The 18,605-nt window shown below is 33.3% G+C and overlaps 1 protein-coding gene and 1 long non-coding RNA gene across 4 annotated transcripts; both read left to right on the top strand.

The window, feature by feature from the left end:
- The first annotated feature begins 504 nt into the window (after window positions 1-504).
- Window positions 505-13,227, top strand: LOC111895745 (uncharacterized). 3 transcript variants are annotated; one of them, XR_002851668.3, is made up of 5 exons: window positions 505-941; window positions 1,101-1,153; window positions 1,253-1,354; window positions 2,224-2,298; window positions 11,828-13,227. It is a non-coding gene; the product is annotated as an uncharacterized LOC111895745 (long non-coding RNA). The 3 variants fall into 3 exon arrangements; XR_006184694.2 differs by lacking the exon at window positions 11,828-13,227 and adding an exon at window positions 3,235-6,891; XR_002851667.3 differs by lacking the exon at window positions 11,828-13,227 and having other exon boundaries at window positions 2,224-2,390.
- A 4,231-nt stretch (window positions 13,228-17,458) lies between these two features.
- LOC128127363 (uncharacterized mitochondrial protein AtMg00810-like) lies at window positions 17,459-17,815 on the top strand. Its single transcript, XM_052765838.1, has one exon. The coding sequence runs from the start codon at window positions 17,459-17,461 to the stop codon at window positions 17,813-17,815; it is 357 nt and encodes a 118-aa protein (XP_052621798.1).
- Window positions 17,816-18,605: the final 790 nt, after the last annotated feature.

Here is an 18,605-nt window from a genome sequence, read left to right as displayed (position 1 = left end):
CTATTAATTATTCATTTCAAATTTCAAATTTTAAATTTCCCACTCTAATTTTATTAAATTAATAATTGATTCTTCATTTTAAATTTCAAATTTTAAAATTTCTTTCTTTAATTATATTAAATTAATAACATTAGATTAAAAAATAAAATAAAATTAATATAAATTATAAAATGATATAACTCCACTTATTTATTTAAATCAACGATTATAATTTTATATAACTAAAAAAATATCTCTTAAGTAATAATTTATTTAAAATAATTGATTAATAATTTAGATTTTTTAATACGAAAGTTTAATTAATTTTATAACCGTGGTTATCACGGGTTATATATATATATATATATATATATATATATATATATATATATATATATATATATATATATATATATATATATATATATATATATATATATATATATATATATATATATATATATATATATATATATATATATAAAAGATTTTCATCAAATTTGATTTTAACCTTTATCGGCTTGATAGATTTTTCATCGGCTGACTATTGTTTTACTCGATAGAGTAAACCTTCCACCGCCACAACCGGCTCCTATCCATCACCGTCATCGGCGTCTTCACACGCGTTTTCTTGTGCTCTCCCACCGCTCCCTCCCCACCTTCGATCTCTCCACCGCTTCTACCACCTGCTCACCCAATCTGAAAGTCATCTTCCATCTTTCACCCCAACTCATATACTCTCTCATACGCTCTTTCAAACCATTTTATATCATATAATTTAGGGCTTATATTGACGGGTAAGATGATACATGCATGACGAGGCCAGGATCTTGAGGGCTTACCATGAGTTGCTGGAGAATGTTAGGCTTAATGAAGGTATCGTTGGTGGACTTGAGGAGGAGGATGATAACGCGACTGATGATTACATTGACTTTGAAGATGAACACATCGACAAAATCTCGGTATGATTTTGCTTCCATTTGGGTTTAATCCTAATAAATAAATAATTTGGTACTTGAACTTAGGGATACTTAAGTAACTTTACATTTATCTCTATTATAAATATATTCTTGCAACAACTCCTTACTCTCTCCAACAAATCTGACATCTTTTTATTTCAGAAACTTTGCCAAAGTGGCGCAAGAACATTTTGGATTCACAATACGGGTCAGGGGTAAAAATGTCCAAACTTTAACAACTCTCCATATTACAACCTTGCATATTACATTGCCTTTGTTAAGGTAGTTCCTAAAGTTTTGGAAAAATATGTCAGGTCCAGTTAAGAAAGCAGAAGGTCTAGCTTCCATGAGTGCTTTTGAATTGATTTCTATGTGTAAAAGGCTCATCCTCTGGATTCTTTTTTGACACAAATCAGGTTAGTACTCAATTTTTGTAGTTTTGAATTTGGCTGGATTTGGCAGTAATATAAGTTTGGCTGAAACAACACTTGATTAGGATTATTCTTAAAGCTGTTTTTCCTTCATTTGGTTGGTATGTTGAAGTTATGATGTTTATCTCTAAAAGTTTGTTGTTTGGTTCCTTTTACTTACAAGGTGTAGATTAAAGTTTTTCAATTTATCAAACATGATGGATTTGTCCATGTAATTGATTTTACTGCTATTTGATTGTGATTGCTATCTGGATAAAACTACCATGGCTTTAGGTTCGATCAACAACTTGATTTTAAGATCAAGAAAAGTGAGCTGGTGTACAATGATAGTATTGTAGGGTGTAGCCTCTAGCCTCTAGGAAATGTTTTACTCGCATCTCTTGTTGGCAAGATGCCACATCATGAGGTGAAAGCTTGCATTTATGTTATAAATATTTTTTTTCTTTTCGTAATTATGCGTTGTATTTTGAAAGTAATGGTTAAATAACAAAAAAAAAAATCAAAATTAAGGATTAGTGGTGTGTCAGATCGATTTCTATATGCTTTTGTTCGTCATGTGTCTCGGTGTTTGTAATTTATGTTGCTTTGATTCTGAAGTTTGAGGCTGTTTTACTCTATAATGACCAATAATTTTGTTGCAGTCTCTAATTGTAAGTGTATATGTTTCTATGTGTACAGGTGAGTGTGTCATAATAGAAAGAAATCAATTTAGGCTTTTATTAGTTTTTGATACTATATCATTCTACTTTATAAAACTACGATGGCATAACTTTAAGTTACATCTCACCCATTTGGGATGCTAAAGAGCTTAATTAAGATATAAATTAGTCTTGACATATTACCTTCACATTCAGGTACGAAATAGGGTTGACTAGAAGAAATGGAACTGTGATATGGTTGATGTTGATACAAGTACATTGCTATTATAGGTAAGAAATAATATCAAGATTTATATTACATAATGAAACATTCACATTTTATGGATGATATCTTTCGGTTATGTGACAAAGCTATTGGCAAAGTTGTGAACATAGATCAAAATTAAAATTATACGAAGTCCGGCCATCTTCTATAATAGAACATAAATGTCTTTTTGTTGCTTTTCAAACATTAGGTGTTTGGTTAAACTTAATAGTCTTAAATGACATTTATTTAGGCTTTCAAATAATACCATATAATATAAATAAAAAACACCATGAGATATTAATTTATAAATGGGTGTTCTATTTTTGCTTTCCTGATGCCACAAAGGTGTTTGGGGTTCGCATAGTTGCAGCTTGGTTTAGCCTCTACCTTTTCATATTTGCAGTAGGTATCACATAAGGTGGGATTTGTAAATAAATAGAGAATGAGAGTGAGATGACAACAACCCCTATGTGTGCTATGTTGCTATGTGTAGAAACAGACATTTTTGCTAAACCATATATTACCTCTTTGCCCTCCTGACCCATGCGTGGGCCTCATCACTAGTTCTGTAAATAAATATGAGTTACATTGTCTAGGTTTTAGTTATTTAGTTTTATATGAGTAAAATGTAGGCCTGACAATTGGGTTGAGTTCGAGTTGGCAGGTCAGGAGTTGGCGAGTCAGAAAACATAAATTCAACCCAACCCATATAATATATGGGTTGGCGGGTTGACATGTCATGGGTTGGCGGGTTGGAAACATAAACCCAGCCCAACTCACATAACTTATTTAAGTATATGAGTCTGAGCGTTCACATATTAGAAACCCAACCCACATAAAACATATTAAGTTTCAATGTAAATATTGTTAATGTTGTTAAAAATTTATTAGAGTTTAAGTTACCAATCCTCTATAGCTATAAATCCTTTACGAGGTTTCAATTGTCTATAAAATTGTAGATGTGACATAAATATCGTTTCCCATCCAGCTGCACGCGGGGCTCTGTGGCGGATCCAATAAGCCGAAATGGTAGGCATCGGACAATCTTCTTATAGTTGTACCATAACATAATGATTACCATGTACAAGTGAAATCGTAATAATCCGATGGTACAAAAATTCTTCCGGACCTTTCCAAAGAGGAAAGAAAGTTAGGGAACCATGCTCGGTTAAGAAAGTAAGGACCACACTAAACCTGTTGGCAATCAGAATACCTGTTTTAGGCATAAGCATCAAGTGTTTCTTTAGTGCACAAGATCCAAAGAAATACAATGAAGTCCACAGTTCATGGATTCCATCTATGAAAAGTGTAGCATATGCATCAGATGCACTCTGTAATTCGTATACCAGTTGTTTTCGAACGTACAACCATTGATCTTCGCCACACCCGAGACAAACAAACAAATATTGCTCGAAATCCGCAATGTCCATCACCCTCAACATTTTGTATATATGAGACATATGGATGAAACACGAGTGGAATTTCATCCATTAATGGATGAATGTAGCATGACGGAGGATCTTGGTTCGAATCCGAAATTTCATTTAAGTCTGGATTTGCTTCATTCTAAGTCTGGAGTTGCTTCATTAAATTCTAGAATTGCTTCATTCATGTCTGGAATTGCGGTTACATATGAACTATGTCTTGTTGGTTCCTTGTCCATCCATGTTGAATACAATCCATCATATTTTGACGTGGTTATATAGCTACGTCTTTTGGGAGCTTGATTTGTAGAATCAACTCGTTTTTTGCTGTTGTTTTTTCAAGTTTGGTCATCCACGGGTATTTTTTGAATTGTGGGTTCCTTAATGTGTGTTTTACTTGGTAAGAACATATATCTTAGCTTTCTTATCATACATTTTTTTTCTGCTAATAGAAGTTTTTTTTAATCATTTCTAAATCATCCTCGCAACGAATATCCTCATTTGCTGTAGAAATTGACTCTGATAAATCAAGCTTTCTCCGGAGTATATTTATCGAATCTAATGGAATATACTCACCAGTATTGAAATACCATTAATATATAAAAATTCAATATATTAATTAAATTTAAAAAATACTTGTTGAATATACTCACCCGAGTTCAAGTAAACTCATAACATGCAAGCACATGGTAAGCCACAATTATGTTGTAGTTTACAACCATAGTTTGATTAGTCAATTTGATTTTCACTCAACCGATAAAATTCCCCGACTAGTTTATCGAGAGCTTCATGTGACACTAAACCCCACAATAATCTAAAACATGACAAGTCGTGTTCCCGCTTACGAACAATTATACTCTTTTCAAGACTATCATGTATCGATGGAAGTTGAGACTTCACAAATCGATCTAAGACGACCGATAAATTTATCAAGAGAAGAATTTGTGCCATCCAAGTACTTCTTTAGATTTGAATGTGCGCTCTCAACTCTATTTGTAGTTCGTTGTCCAAAGTTAAGATGTCGATCGATCCAGACTGAGACAAACATTTTCTTATATTTGTTTAACCAAACTTCATCCAGATAATTTAAAACATCTGCAATCATATAAATGTTATTTATCTATAAAAATAATCTAAAATCATAAATAATTAGTTAGAAAATAAGAAGATTTGTAGCTTGATATTTTCTCAACATCGATTGGAGTTTTTGGTAGTTTTCAGTGTATGTTATCCATCTTGGAGAGTCAACAAGTACAGTCCACATTAAACGAAAGGATTTCCACTCATCGTCTATCTTGAATGTACTCCTCCAACGCTTTCTAATATTTTCAGTAATGTACCGTCTACAAAGTAACTGCGTGGCCCTGGGGAAAACTTGTTGACATGCGTTCATCAGTGCCAATTCCCTGTCCGTTTCTATAATGTATGGGTGCATGCACTTGTCTAGTGTGGACTTTAGACACGTTAATACCCAATTATAGTTCTCCTCCTTTTCATTAATGATAAAGGCAAAAGCTATGTTAAATGTCTTGTTGGTTGAAGTTGTGCTAACAATCTAAACAAAAGGCATACCATATTTGTTGGTCTTGTATGTTGCATTTATAATCAAAACGTGTGGAAATGCATTCCATATATTCAACGACTGTGGATGAATGAAGAAAAGATTTTCCAATTCATTTGAAATACTGTTTACGGAGAACTCCGTAACAAAATGTTTCTCGTTCAAAATTTCCATTAGAACCTACATTTAAATAATGTTAATTAATAAAAATTCAATATATAAATTAAATTTAAAATAATACTTGTTGGATATACTAACTTGCATTAGGTCTGTCAAATCGGGCCGTCGTGTCGTGTTTTTGTCTGACACGACACGACACGATAAGGTTTTTTGTAACACGAACACGACACGACACGATGTCGTGTTTTTTTTTCACTAACACGAAAATGAATCAATTAAAAAACGACAACACGACACAACACGACAAAGATAATATTACATAACTATTATTTTTTTTAATTCATATTTAATCATATATAACACGATAAAAACGACAAACACGACAAATACATGCTCAATCGTGTCAATTTCGTGTGGATTTGTAAACACGAACACGACACGACACGACACGACATCGTGTTTTATAAAAATGACACAAACACGACACGAAAACGAATTCAAATTTTGATTTCGTCCCGATTTCGTTTCGTGTCGTGTATTTTTGTCGTGTCGTGTCATAAATTGACACCCCTAACTTGCATTGGAGCTTTTCCGTAATTTTGGGACAAGCGAGGCTTGAGACACTTATTGTATCTAGTTTTTAGGGTAGAAACATTATTTTCGTCACGCTCCTTTAATATCTAGAGTATGTCATGCGGTGCAACATTCTAATTTGTCAAGTCAGCCACCAAATGTTTCTCGTGTTCTTTCAACCACCTAGCAAAAGCATGTCCCTCCATATATTGTGCAGGTGGATGTTTATGTTGATTACATATCACCATCAGGGTCCAACTATCATATTGTTTGATGTACGGACCTACCAATTGAAAGTTACAATTGATTTTTTTGGTTCCAGAGTTTTTAATTGTTGCTTTACTTTCGTATTCACGACCACGATCACAAATAAGTGTGATATAAGACACCAAGCCATTTTTTGCCTTTGATCTTCTGATTACGATGACATAACCATAAGAGAATGCAATGTTTCGCACCCATTCCATCAACTCATCACGAGACGTAAACACCTACTTAAAAAAAATTATTAAGAAATTGTAACGCAATGATAATTTTTTTTATTATGATAAATAATATACCCTCTTTGTAGAAAATGACATGTCGACGTAGTGTTCATCCCTTCATTTAAATTATTTTCATTGGGGTTCCGCATTATTTATTAAACACGGCAAAAGAAATTATAAAAACTTAAATTATGTATAAAAAAAATAATTATAAAATAAATATATTTTATAAAATTTTAGTATAGAATACGTGTTTACTCCAACCGATTTTGTTAAAAAAAATATGTTAACCCATGTCAGCCCAATGTTCAGACCCAAACCAATCTCCATATATATACTAAAAAAACTCTAATCCTTTCATTATCCACTCCAAAAATCGATTCTGCCATCGCCTCCAAAAATCAATATCGCTGGAAATCTCCACTCGTTTACTAAAGGAGTGGAGATTTCCGGCTATGAGAGTGATAGTAGGGAGAGACAGACGATTGGTTTTTGGAGGCGACGGCATAATCGATTTTTGGAGTGGATAATGAAAGGATTAGGGTTTTTCTAGTATATATATGGAGATTGGTTTGGGTCTTAAAATTGGGCTAACATCGGCTAACATATATTTTTTTTAACAAAATCGGTTAGAGTAAACACATTTTCTATACTAAAATGTTATAAAATTTATTTATTTTTAAATTATTTTTTTATACATAATTTTAGTTTTTATAATTTTTTTGTTGTGTTTAATAACTAATGTGGAACCCCTATGGAAATAATTTAAAAGAAGGCATGAACGCTACATCGACATCCCCCTTTTCTACCAAGAGGGTATAATATTTATCATGATAAAATTTTTTTTATCATTGCGTTACAATTTGTTAATAATTTTATTAAATAGGTGTTTACATCTTGTGATGAGTTGATGGAATGGGTACGAAACATTGCATTCTCTCTTGATTATGTCATCATGATGAGAAGATCAAAGGCAAAAAATGGTGTGGTGTCTTATATCACACTTATTTGTGATCGTGGTCGTGAATACGAAAGTAAAGCAACAATTAAAAATTCTAGAACCAAAAAAAACAATTGTAACTTGCAATTGGTAGGTTCCTACATCAAACAATATGACAGTTGGAGGCTCAGGGTGACATGTGATCAACATAAACATCCACCTGCACAATATATGGAGGGACATGCTTTTGTTAGACGGTTGAAAGAACGTGAGAAACAATTGGTGGCTAACTTGAAAAATCAGAATGTTGCATTGAATGACATACTCTAGATATTAAAGGAGCGTGACGAAAATAATGTTTCTACCCTAAAAACCATATACAATAAGTGTCTCAAGCCTCGCTTGTCCCAAAATTATGGAAAAGCTCCAATGCAGGTTAGTATATCCAACAAGTAGTATTTTAAATTTAATTTATATATTGAAATTTTATTAATTAACATTATTTAAATGTAGGTTCTAATGGAAATTTTGAACGAGAAACATTTTGTTACGGAGTTCTCGGTAAACAGTATTTCAAAAGAATTGGAAAATCTTTTCTTCATTCATCCACAGTCGTTGAATATATGGAATGCATTTCCACACATTTTGATTATAGATGCAACATACAAGACCAACAAATATTGCATGCCTTTTGTTCAGATTGTTGGCACGACTTCAACCAACAAGACATTTAGCATAGCTTTTGTCTTTATCATTAACGAAAAGGAGGAGAACTATAATTAGGTGTAAATGTGTCTAGATTCCACACTAGACAAGTGCATGCACCCACGCGTTATAGCAAACAGACAGGGAATTGGCGCTGATGAAAGCATGTCAACAAGTTTTCCCCGGTGCCACGCGGTTACTTTGTAGATGGTACATTACTGAAAAATATTAGAAAGCGTTGGAGATACATTCAAGATAGACGATGAGTGGAAATCCTTTCGTTTAATGTGGACTGTACTTGTTGACTCTCCATGATGGATAACGTACACTGAAAACTACCAAACACTCCAATCGATGTTGAGAAAATATCAAGGTACAAATATTCTTATTTTCTAACTAATTATTTATGATTTTAGATTATTTTTATAGATAAATAACATTTATATGCTTGCAGATGTTTTAAATTACTTGGATGAAGTTTGGTTAAACAAATATAAGGAAATGTTTGTCTCAGGATCAATCGACATCTCAACTTTGGACAACGAACTACAAATAGAGTTGAGAGCGCACATTCAAATCTAAAGAAGTACTTAGATGGCACAAATTCTTCTCTTGATAAATTTATCGGTTGTCTTGATCGATTTGTGAGATCTCAACTTCCATCGATACATGATAGTCGTGAAAAGAGTAGAATTGTTCGTAAGCGGGAACACGACTTGTCATGTTTTAGATTATTGTGGGGTTTAGTGTCACATGAAGCTCTCGATAAACTAGTTGGGGAATTTTATCGGTTGAGTGAAAATCAAATTGACTCATCAAACTATGGTTGTAAACTACAACATAGTTGTGCCTTACCATGTGCTTGCATGTTATCAGTTTACTTGAACTCGGGTGAGTATATTCAACATGTATCTTTTAAATTTAATTAATATATTGAATTTTTATATATTAATGGTATTTCAATATAGGTGAGTATATTCCATTAGATTCGATAGATATACTCCGGAGAAAGCTTGATTTATCAGAGTCAATTTCTGCAGCAAATGAGAATATTCGTTGTGGATGATTTAGAAATGATTAAAAAAAACTTCTATCAGCAAACAAAAATGTATGATAAGAAAGCTAAGAGATATGTTCCTACCAAGTAAAACACACATTAAGGAACCCGCAATTCAAAAAATACCCGTGGACAACCAAACTTAAGAAAACAACAAAAAACGAGTTGATTCTACAAATCAAGCTCCCAAAAGACGTAGCTATACAACCACATCAAAATATGATGGAATGAATTCAACATGGATGGACAAGGAACCAGCAAGACATAGGTCATATGTAACCGCAATTCCAGACATGAATGAAGCAATTCTAGAATTTGATGAAGCAATTCCAGAATTTGATGAAGCAATTCCAGAATTTGATGAAGCTATTCCTAACTTAAATGAAATTTAGGATTCGAACCAAGATCCTCTGTCATGCTACATTCATCCATTAATGGATGAAATTCCATTCGTGTTTCATCCATACGTCTCATATATACAAAATGTTGAGGATGATGGACATTGCGGATTTCGACCATTATTTGTTTGTCTCGGGTATAGCGAAGATCAATGGCTCTACGTTCGAAAACAACTGGTATACGAGTTACATAGTGCATCTAATGCATACACTATGGTTTTCATATATGGAATCCATGAACTGTGGACTTTATTGTATTTCTTTGGATCTCATGCACCAAAGAAACACCAGATGGTTATGCATGTGTATTCTGATTGCCGACAGGTTTGGTGTGGTCCTTACTTTCTTAACCAAGTATGGTTCCCTAACTTTCTTTACCATCGGATTATTACAATTTCACTTGTACATGGTGATCATTATGTTATAGTACAACTAAAAGAAGATTATCCGATGTCTACCATTTCAGCTTATTGGATCCGCAATAGAGCCCCGTGTGCAGCTGGATGGGAAACGATGTTTATGTAATGTCTACAATTTTATAGACAATTGGAGCCTCGTAATCAAAGATTTATAACTATAGAGGATTGTTAAATAATATTATTTGTTTCTCGTATTTGAAGAATTTTTAAATTAGATGATAATTGAATGATTAAAGTTTGTCTCACATTTATGTTTATTTATTTTTAATTATTAGATAATATCATTTAAAATAAAAACTTTATAAATATGGTTATTTGGAAATAACAAGTAATAATTATATAGTTATATAATAACTAGATTATAAATTTGATAAAATGTTTAAACACTCGTAGTCTATAAGTATATACGTAAATTAATTACACAAAACTTTATAAATATATTTATTAATAGTGTTTATTATTTTTATAGTATCGAAAAACAAAAAGTTGTTCTAATAGAGAAAAGAAAGCATACGTATATAAGATAAAAAAAAAATATTTGTTAATATTTTGTTATAAAATATTATTTAAAATAAAAGTTAATAAAAATAGTTATTAAGAAATAACAAATAATAATCATCGTTAAAAAGTCAAAAGTAGATAATCATTGTATAATTATTATGGGTTGTCTAAACAGCCATGCAATGTCTCTTTAGCCAACCTTTATATATATATATATATATATATATATATATATATATATATATATATATATATATATATATATATATATATATATATATATATATATATATATATATATATATATATAGTCAATATCAAATAAGAAGGAAATTTTTGGTAGGAAGGTAAGAAATTTTTTATATGCACATTTTCTTAGCAAAAATATGAAATGAATCATTAGATGATTCAAAAGTAAGATGATTCACAAGAAAAATTCCGAAAAAAAAAACACCTTCATGATTCATTTTTAGGTAAATCAAAAAAAATCACTTTTATGACAATTTTAATGAATATCAACAAAATCATCTTAAAAATGAATCATCGAAATTCACTTTTTTTGGGATTTTTTTGGTCAGTCTTGTTATTATTGATTCATTTAGTGAATCATTTGTTTTGTTCGCCAAAAAAGTAAGTCGAAATTTTTTTTCTTACTTTCCTACCAAAAAAAATTTCTTACCGGATATATATATATATATATATATATATATATATATATATATATATATATATATATATATATATATATATAATGAAAAATTTTAAGTTTGAAGATGCTTTAATTTAATAGTAACACAAATCCAGTAGCTGAACATCAACTCGGAAGATTGAAACTCCTCAGAACTAACTAACATAAATAATTAGACATATGAAACTTAGAGAATCGTAGGCATCAGAGGACACGTGCAACAAAGTTTTGTGCGAGTATGTCAAAATCAATCTTCGTTCCCTTCCGAGTAACTGGGTAAATCAACGACGTTGTCCTATTGTTATAAATCTACAATTGCAGCTTTAGCTAATTCACCAACAGTTGTTTCCAAATTTGGATCAATCGAGTAAGAGCAATGATGGAAATGAACTCGATCATCGTTTAGATTTCATTGATCTCAAATTTAACAAAAATGGAGTCAATGACTACATCATCAGTGGAGTATTGTGATAAATCTTCCATCAGAAACTTATGGGAAGGATATTAAGATTTATTGTTTAAACTAAAAGAGTGGATATATATCGATATTTTAGGAATAGATGTGGTGGATCTATTTCCTGATTCATAGGGATAGTTGTTTTTCCTTTTCCTATAAGTATTATATTCTCTCTTTGATTTGATAATAAGAAAGATTGATCGTTTCAATATGGTATCAAGCAGGTTTATGTTCTTAAATATACAAACTCATAGAAACCCTTCTCCCGTCAAATCGCCACCTTCAAAACTCTAAACGATATCCGATAAAGAGAATAGTGGGTCTTCGTCAACCATCTCATCGGTCATCATCCATTCAGAGGGGGTGTTTAATGTCGGCATCATACTCACCTAATCAAACTATGATGTTTGGTCCCAACTAATGGAGATGCATATCACAGAAAGAGAGAAACTATGCTATATACATGGGAAAACAAACCCACCAGAAGAAACCAATGAAAAATACGAAAAGCGATATGCCGACAACCAAAACATGAAGAGGTGGATACGCATGTCGATGAAACCAGAGATCATTAAAAGGTATCTACGCTTATCAACTGCATATGAGATATCGACTTGTGACATCCCCATTTTCATGGCCAGAAAAGACCGATTTTGTTTATGCTTTATAAAAATCAGAGTACCTCTTTTAATAAAAATGTTGCGGAATTTGTTCCCAGTAAAACATGATAAATACGTTATCAAAGCACTTCCGAAGTAAAGTATTTTTATTCATTTTAAAACATTTGGGATGTCATCGTCAATACAGAAACATAAGCATAAACAAAACTTACATTCATTATCACTAGTGATTTATATCTCCTTAATCTCTCAGTGTAATGTGACTTCATATCAACACTTGTGATATAAATAAACTGAGTGAGTCAGGTTGGGAAACCTGGTGAGTACATAGAGATTTCAATCCCACAATGTTATACCATATATATAGTTTAAAACTCACAAAATATACAATTTGACCATATATAAACAACTTTTATCCCACCCCCGTCGATCCTCACAACGAGACTATCCATACTCTCGGACCTAAGATTATCCGTTTTACCTAATCCATACTCTTGGATCAGAAATGAACGACTTTACCTAATCCGTACTCTCGGACTAGGGACAAATGACTAATCCATACTCTCAGATTAATGATGAATGATTATGCCTAATCCATACTCTCGGACTAGGGACAATGACTATGTCTAATCCATGTTTCCGGATCAATGACATATACTAAGGTTTTATTCTCTGAGTATAATTCACTCGTTATCGTAAGAAAACACTACCCAATATTCCTAATAATTAATTTAGGTTTACTCTTTATCCTAAATCAACATATATAATCAGGTATGTTCTTTAACAAGTATCTCAGGCAACATCAAATAATTCGTACATAAGCATATATTTAATACTTCAATCGATACTTGTATTAAAATCATGTTCATGAAAGGGACTATGCACTCACGCATAAACTCTTCAACAAATATTTAAATCTTTAACATATATTTAATACTTTAATTAATACTTGTATTAAAATCATGTTCATGAAAGGGACTATGCACTCACTTGAAAAGGTGGTGATTCCGAACTCAGACAGCGATTCGCTTCTTAAAAATAATTTCCTCCGACGAAACCTAGTATTATTACCACTAGAGTTTAGTCTATTATTTGTCGAGACTAATAAGTAGTCTAGCTATTATTACTATTATATAAGCGTTAAACAATACTTGTATAACTCATAATAATAGCCCAAGTACTTATTATAAGTTTCTAATAATGTTACCATAATTAAATAAACGATATATTAAAAATAGAGTAGGCGTAGCTCACTTACAACGGGTTTTATAGAAAACCGGGCTTTGCTTGGAGCAGCGTTTCTGAGCCGAAAAGCTCTTCTTCTCGGAGTCGTCGAGCACTCCGGGGCTTCCGCCTCGTGCTAGGGAGGTTCCCTAGCCTTTTCGGGGGGTTTCGGGGCTAGAGAGAGGTTCTAAAGAGAGAGTAAAGATAAGAAAGAATGAGAAATGTGTGAAGAAAATGAGGGTGTGAGAGGTTCTATTTATAGGGTGAAAATGGTTGAACTTGGTGCCACATGTCACCATCTAGTTGCAAGACTTGGGGAGAAAGCAATGGTCAAGATTGTGCCACATCACCCATTTTCGCACAACACACTTCCAACTTCTAAAATCCGTAACTTTCACATACGAGCTCCGTTTTTGACGTTCTTTATATCCACGCGTAGGTAAAAATAAGATCTACAACTTTCATTTTGACTCCGTCAGCTAATTCTCGACCGATCTTAAATTTAACAGTACGAGGAGATTATATTGTTAAATGTCCGCGTAAAATTCATAACTTCTACATACGGACTTTGTTTTCGTCTGTCTTTTTTTACCATTGAGTTCCTATTAATGAGATCTTCAATTCTCATTTAGGTCGCGTAGGCCAAAAACTGCTCCAACTAAAATTTGAGTTTCGGATTGTGCACTGCTATGCCAAATCTTATAAAATTCATAACTTCCCCATACGAAGTCAGATTTGGGGGTTCTTTTTTTGTATGTTCTCGGTTTAACATATACTATAACTTTTATTTGGATCGATAAGGCTAAAAATTCGTTTATCAAAAATTCACTATTTACGTCTCCCGATGCCGTGCCGGTTTTGCCGTAAAACTTCGACGAGCCATAACTTCTTCGTTATAACTCGGATTTCGGCGTTCTTTATATGTACGGAACCCTTGAGACATATTATAAAGGTTGGTTAAGATTATTTATTCTAAATAATCTTGTCAAAAAGTCGTTTTCGACCCTTATTATCTCTAAATTGACTAGCCCGGATCTACAGGCGTTACACGACTACAGTATCAAAGGCCTTCTATGATGGAAGTCATGAATTGCAAGTGTTCACATTGAATCAAAAAGCCTTTATATCTAAACAAAATGGTAAATCACTTTCTGGATAATATGGCGAATTCACTGCAATTTTCCTTGAATTATACCATTGTTATAAAGTGGTCATGAAAGACCTATATGATGTTAAAGCTTCTCGCAAGGTAATTGATCGCCTACGAGTAGATATTTTCTTTACGGGTCTAGATATTGTGTTTGAACATATCAGGGGCGAGATACTCCGAAAACATCCTATTCTAGAATTAGAGAAATGTTATGCACTCATACATAGAGAAGCCACACGCCATGCAACCCTTATGAACGAATTTGATAACCTTGACGCTGATGTGATGATAGCAGACAACCACAACAAACAAACCATGTTGGCAAAAGTTCATTTAAGTGTACTCAATGCAACAAAATTGATCACACCAAAACAGGTTGTTTCGAAATCATCGGATATCCAAATCGGTGGGATCACAATCGTGAACATAAGAAGAACTTCAATACAATACCCATGACAAGAGTTGTTGAGAACAATCATACTGGTGCTACTGCTCTCAATGTCGAGTTCCATAATGGTATGTCTTTAGATTCCACTATACATGTTGGTAATAGTGAATGGATTATTGACTCGGGTTCAACTGATCATATGACATTTGATGCTAAAAATACAACATCTCTTACATATACATCACAAAAATTTGTTACAACCGCAAACGGTACCCCAACTCCAGTAATGGGCGAGGGTACCTCAAATGTTACTGAAAAATTGAACTTGAACTCAGTTTTAGTTGTTCCATCTCTATATCATAATCTACTATTAGTGTCTCAAATTACAACTAACTTGAATTGTGTTGTAAATTTGTTGGCCTGATTATTGTGTGTATAAGGACATCCCAACAAAGAAGACAATTGGCTATGGTGTTACGAGAGGAAAGCTTTATTACTTGAAGTTGGAGCCAAGGATTTCAAAAGGATCAATGAAAGCATTAGTTGTAAAAGGGCATCAATGGAATAATATGGAATTAGATATTTGGTTGTATCATCCTAGATTTGGTCATACATCTTTCAGTTATCTAAAACAATTATTCCCAACTTTATTTATTAATTGTGATGTTTCAAAGTTTCGTTGTGAAGTCTGTGAATTCGCTAAAAGTCATCGTGCATCTTATCCTTCAACATTAAGTAAAAACACGCTTCCATTCATGACTATACACTCTGATGTTTGGGGTCCTTCCAAGGTCCCAACAATGGGTGGAGCTCGATGGTTTGTCACCTTTATCGACGACTATAGCAGAATGACGTGGTTATGCTGCATGAAATCAAAAGATCAAGTGAATATGTTATTCCAAAAGTTTTATAAAATGGTTGAAACTCAATATGATGTAAAAATACTTATTCTCCATATTGATAATGGTGGAGAGTATAAAAATGCTAATCTCCAATGATATTTAGAGGAGCATGGAGTAGTTCACCGCACTACATGCTCAAATACCCCCAACAAAACGGAACGGCAGAAAGAAAAAACATACATCTTCTTGAATTTGTGCGAGCATTGTTGATTACAATTCATATGCCAATAGCATATTAGCGTGATGTTGCTACCACAGTTACCTACCTCATAAACTGTGTTCCGTAAAGCTCTGTTAATTTTTAAATTCCTCATCAAGCTCTAACAACTTCGGTTGTTGCTCCAACTGATCGTGAATTGTCCCCTCTTGTTTTCAGGTGTGTTGTATTTGTACATCTCTATAAACACCAACAAGCCAAACTAAATACACATGCTTTAAGATGTGTTTTTGTTGTATATGATAGCAATAAAAAGGGTACCGATGCTATCATCCACCAACAAACATGTATGTTACCATGGACGTTGTTTTTCATGAAGACAAAATATTTTTTCTTCATGAGTCTAAATCTCAGGGAGGGGAAATGTCGATGAAATTCAGACTCTTGATTATATTAATGAGACTCTTTATGTCACCATAGATGAATCTCAAGGGGAAAATGGTGGAAACAGTGAAATACAAACAAATGGTGAAGAGGTTGTTGATAATAAAATTCCACCAGAAGATGGAGAAGAAGAAGACTTCCAGTTTTGTAATGAAGATGATGAGGAGACTCTTATCGTTGAAGAAGTTGAAGAAAAAATTCTTGAATCTCCATTATAAATATGGAAACTTCTCCTCGCTACAACATGGGTATACCTAAATCGACATATGAAGCTGATCTATCTTCCAAAATTAGGTATCCAATGAGCAATTATGTATCTGTTCATAATCTATCTGACACACACAAGGCCTTTGTAAGCCAATTATCTGTTGTAGATATTCCTAACAACGTGTAGGAAGATTTGACTGACCCAAAATGGAAAGAAGCCATGAATGAAGAAATACGCTCATTACAAAGGAATGCTACATGGGATCTTACAGAACTACCACCAAGAAAAAGGATCGTCGGATATCGATGGATCTATACTATGAAGTACAAGGCCGATGGAAGTATTGAAAGATATAAAGCCATATTGGTAGCAAAGGGCTACACTTAAACTCACGGAATCAATTACACAGAGACATTTGCACCAGTTGCCAAAATAAATATTTTTCGGGTCTTGTTATCTTTGGCAGCAAATCCTAATTGGCCACTACGACAATTTGAAGTTAAGAACGCTTTTTGGCATGGAGATTTGTTTGAAGAAGTATATATGGATCTCCACCGGGGTGCGTTCTGACTGAGAGCCAGAAGGACCAAGTGTACAAATTAAAGAAATCTTTGTATGGCCTTAAACAATCGCCCAGAGCATGGTTTGGAAGATTTACCAAGGTATGAAAAGTTTTGGATACAATCAAAGTAATGTGGATTACACGTTGTTCCTAAAACGAAAAACAATAAAATCACTGCTCTCATTGTGTATGTTGATGACATGGTGGTTACTAGTGATGATCTGGATGAACAAGCAGCTCTACAAAGTTACTTGTCTCAAGAGTTTGAAATGAAAGACCTTGGGCCTCTAAAATACTTTCTTGGGATTGAAGTATCCAGATCCAAAGCTGGAATCTTATTATCCCAAAGAAAATATACCTTGGATATGTTACAAGAAACTGGCATGTCAGGTTGTAAACCATCAGATACTCCAATGATTGAAGGTTTAAAACTTAAGAATGAGGAAAGAGATGTTCCAACCGATAAGAAGAGGAGGTATCAAAGACTGGTGGTGAGATTGATATATCTAGGCCACACTCATCCTGATATTGCACATACATTAAGTGTAATTAGCTAGTTCATGCACAATCTAGGAGAACAACATATGAATGCAGTCATGCATTTACTAAGGTATCCAAAATTCAGCTCCTGGAAAGGGAGTTCTTTGCAAGAAAAATTCAAAGTGTGAAAGTGTTGAAGTATACACAAATGCAGATTGGGCAAGATCAAAGGTTGATGGTCGATCTACCTCGGGTTATTTTACCTTTGTTGGAGGAAATTTGGTGACATGGAGAAGTAAGAAGCAACATGTTGTGGCTCGGTCTTCAGCAGAGGCGGAATTTAGAAGTATGGCTCTTGGCATTTATGAGGCTTTGTGCCTCAAACGTCTCTTACAAGACTTAGGCCGACCGATTAGAAAATCAATACATGTAACATACCAAAAATATGATCCAAAATTTTCATTTTTAATATAAATAAAATAGTATTCCAAAAGCATTATCCATACATCTCAAATGAAAATAAGTATCTCAATAACATAACAATCATAGTGATTTCTCAAAAGTGGAATCTATATGGTATGTGCGATGTAGTTATCCCAAGCTCTTCTCCTTGGAACCAGAAGTACATCAAACATAAACTAAAAACTGTAAGCACAAAGATTAGTGAGTTCCCCAAACTACCACATAACATACATAATAAATCACATATTGGGCCCCCGCCTTACTTCGGGCCTCGCCCGACATCGCCACCGCTCGGTTTACAAATATGTTATTCTCAAGTCTCGCCTGTCACTAAGCCTCGCCCACTATACACATACAATCTATATCATATAATCATGCTAACACATGTAATGATCATAAACACTA

This window comes from Lactuca sativa, chromosome 7 (genome assembly GCF_002870075.4).
Source record: "Lactuca sativa cultivar Salinas chromosome 7, Lsat_Salinas_v11, whole genome shotgun sequence".
In the NCBI taxonomy this organism is placed as follows: domain Eukaryota; kingdom Viridiplantae; phylum Streptophyta; class Magnoliopsida; order Asterales; family Asteraceae; genus Lactuca; species Lactuca sativa.
The sequence above is the reverse complement of the archived record's forward strand: the minus strand, read 5'-3'. Positions and strand labels throughout refer to the sequence as shown.

Bases quoted from the DNA above. Each gene is read 5' to 3' on its own strand.
- LOC128127363 (XM_052765838.1), top strand. From the start codon at position 17,459: ATGGTGGTTACTAGTGATGATCTGGATGAACAAGCAGCTCTACAAAGT.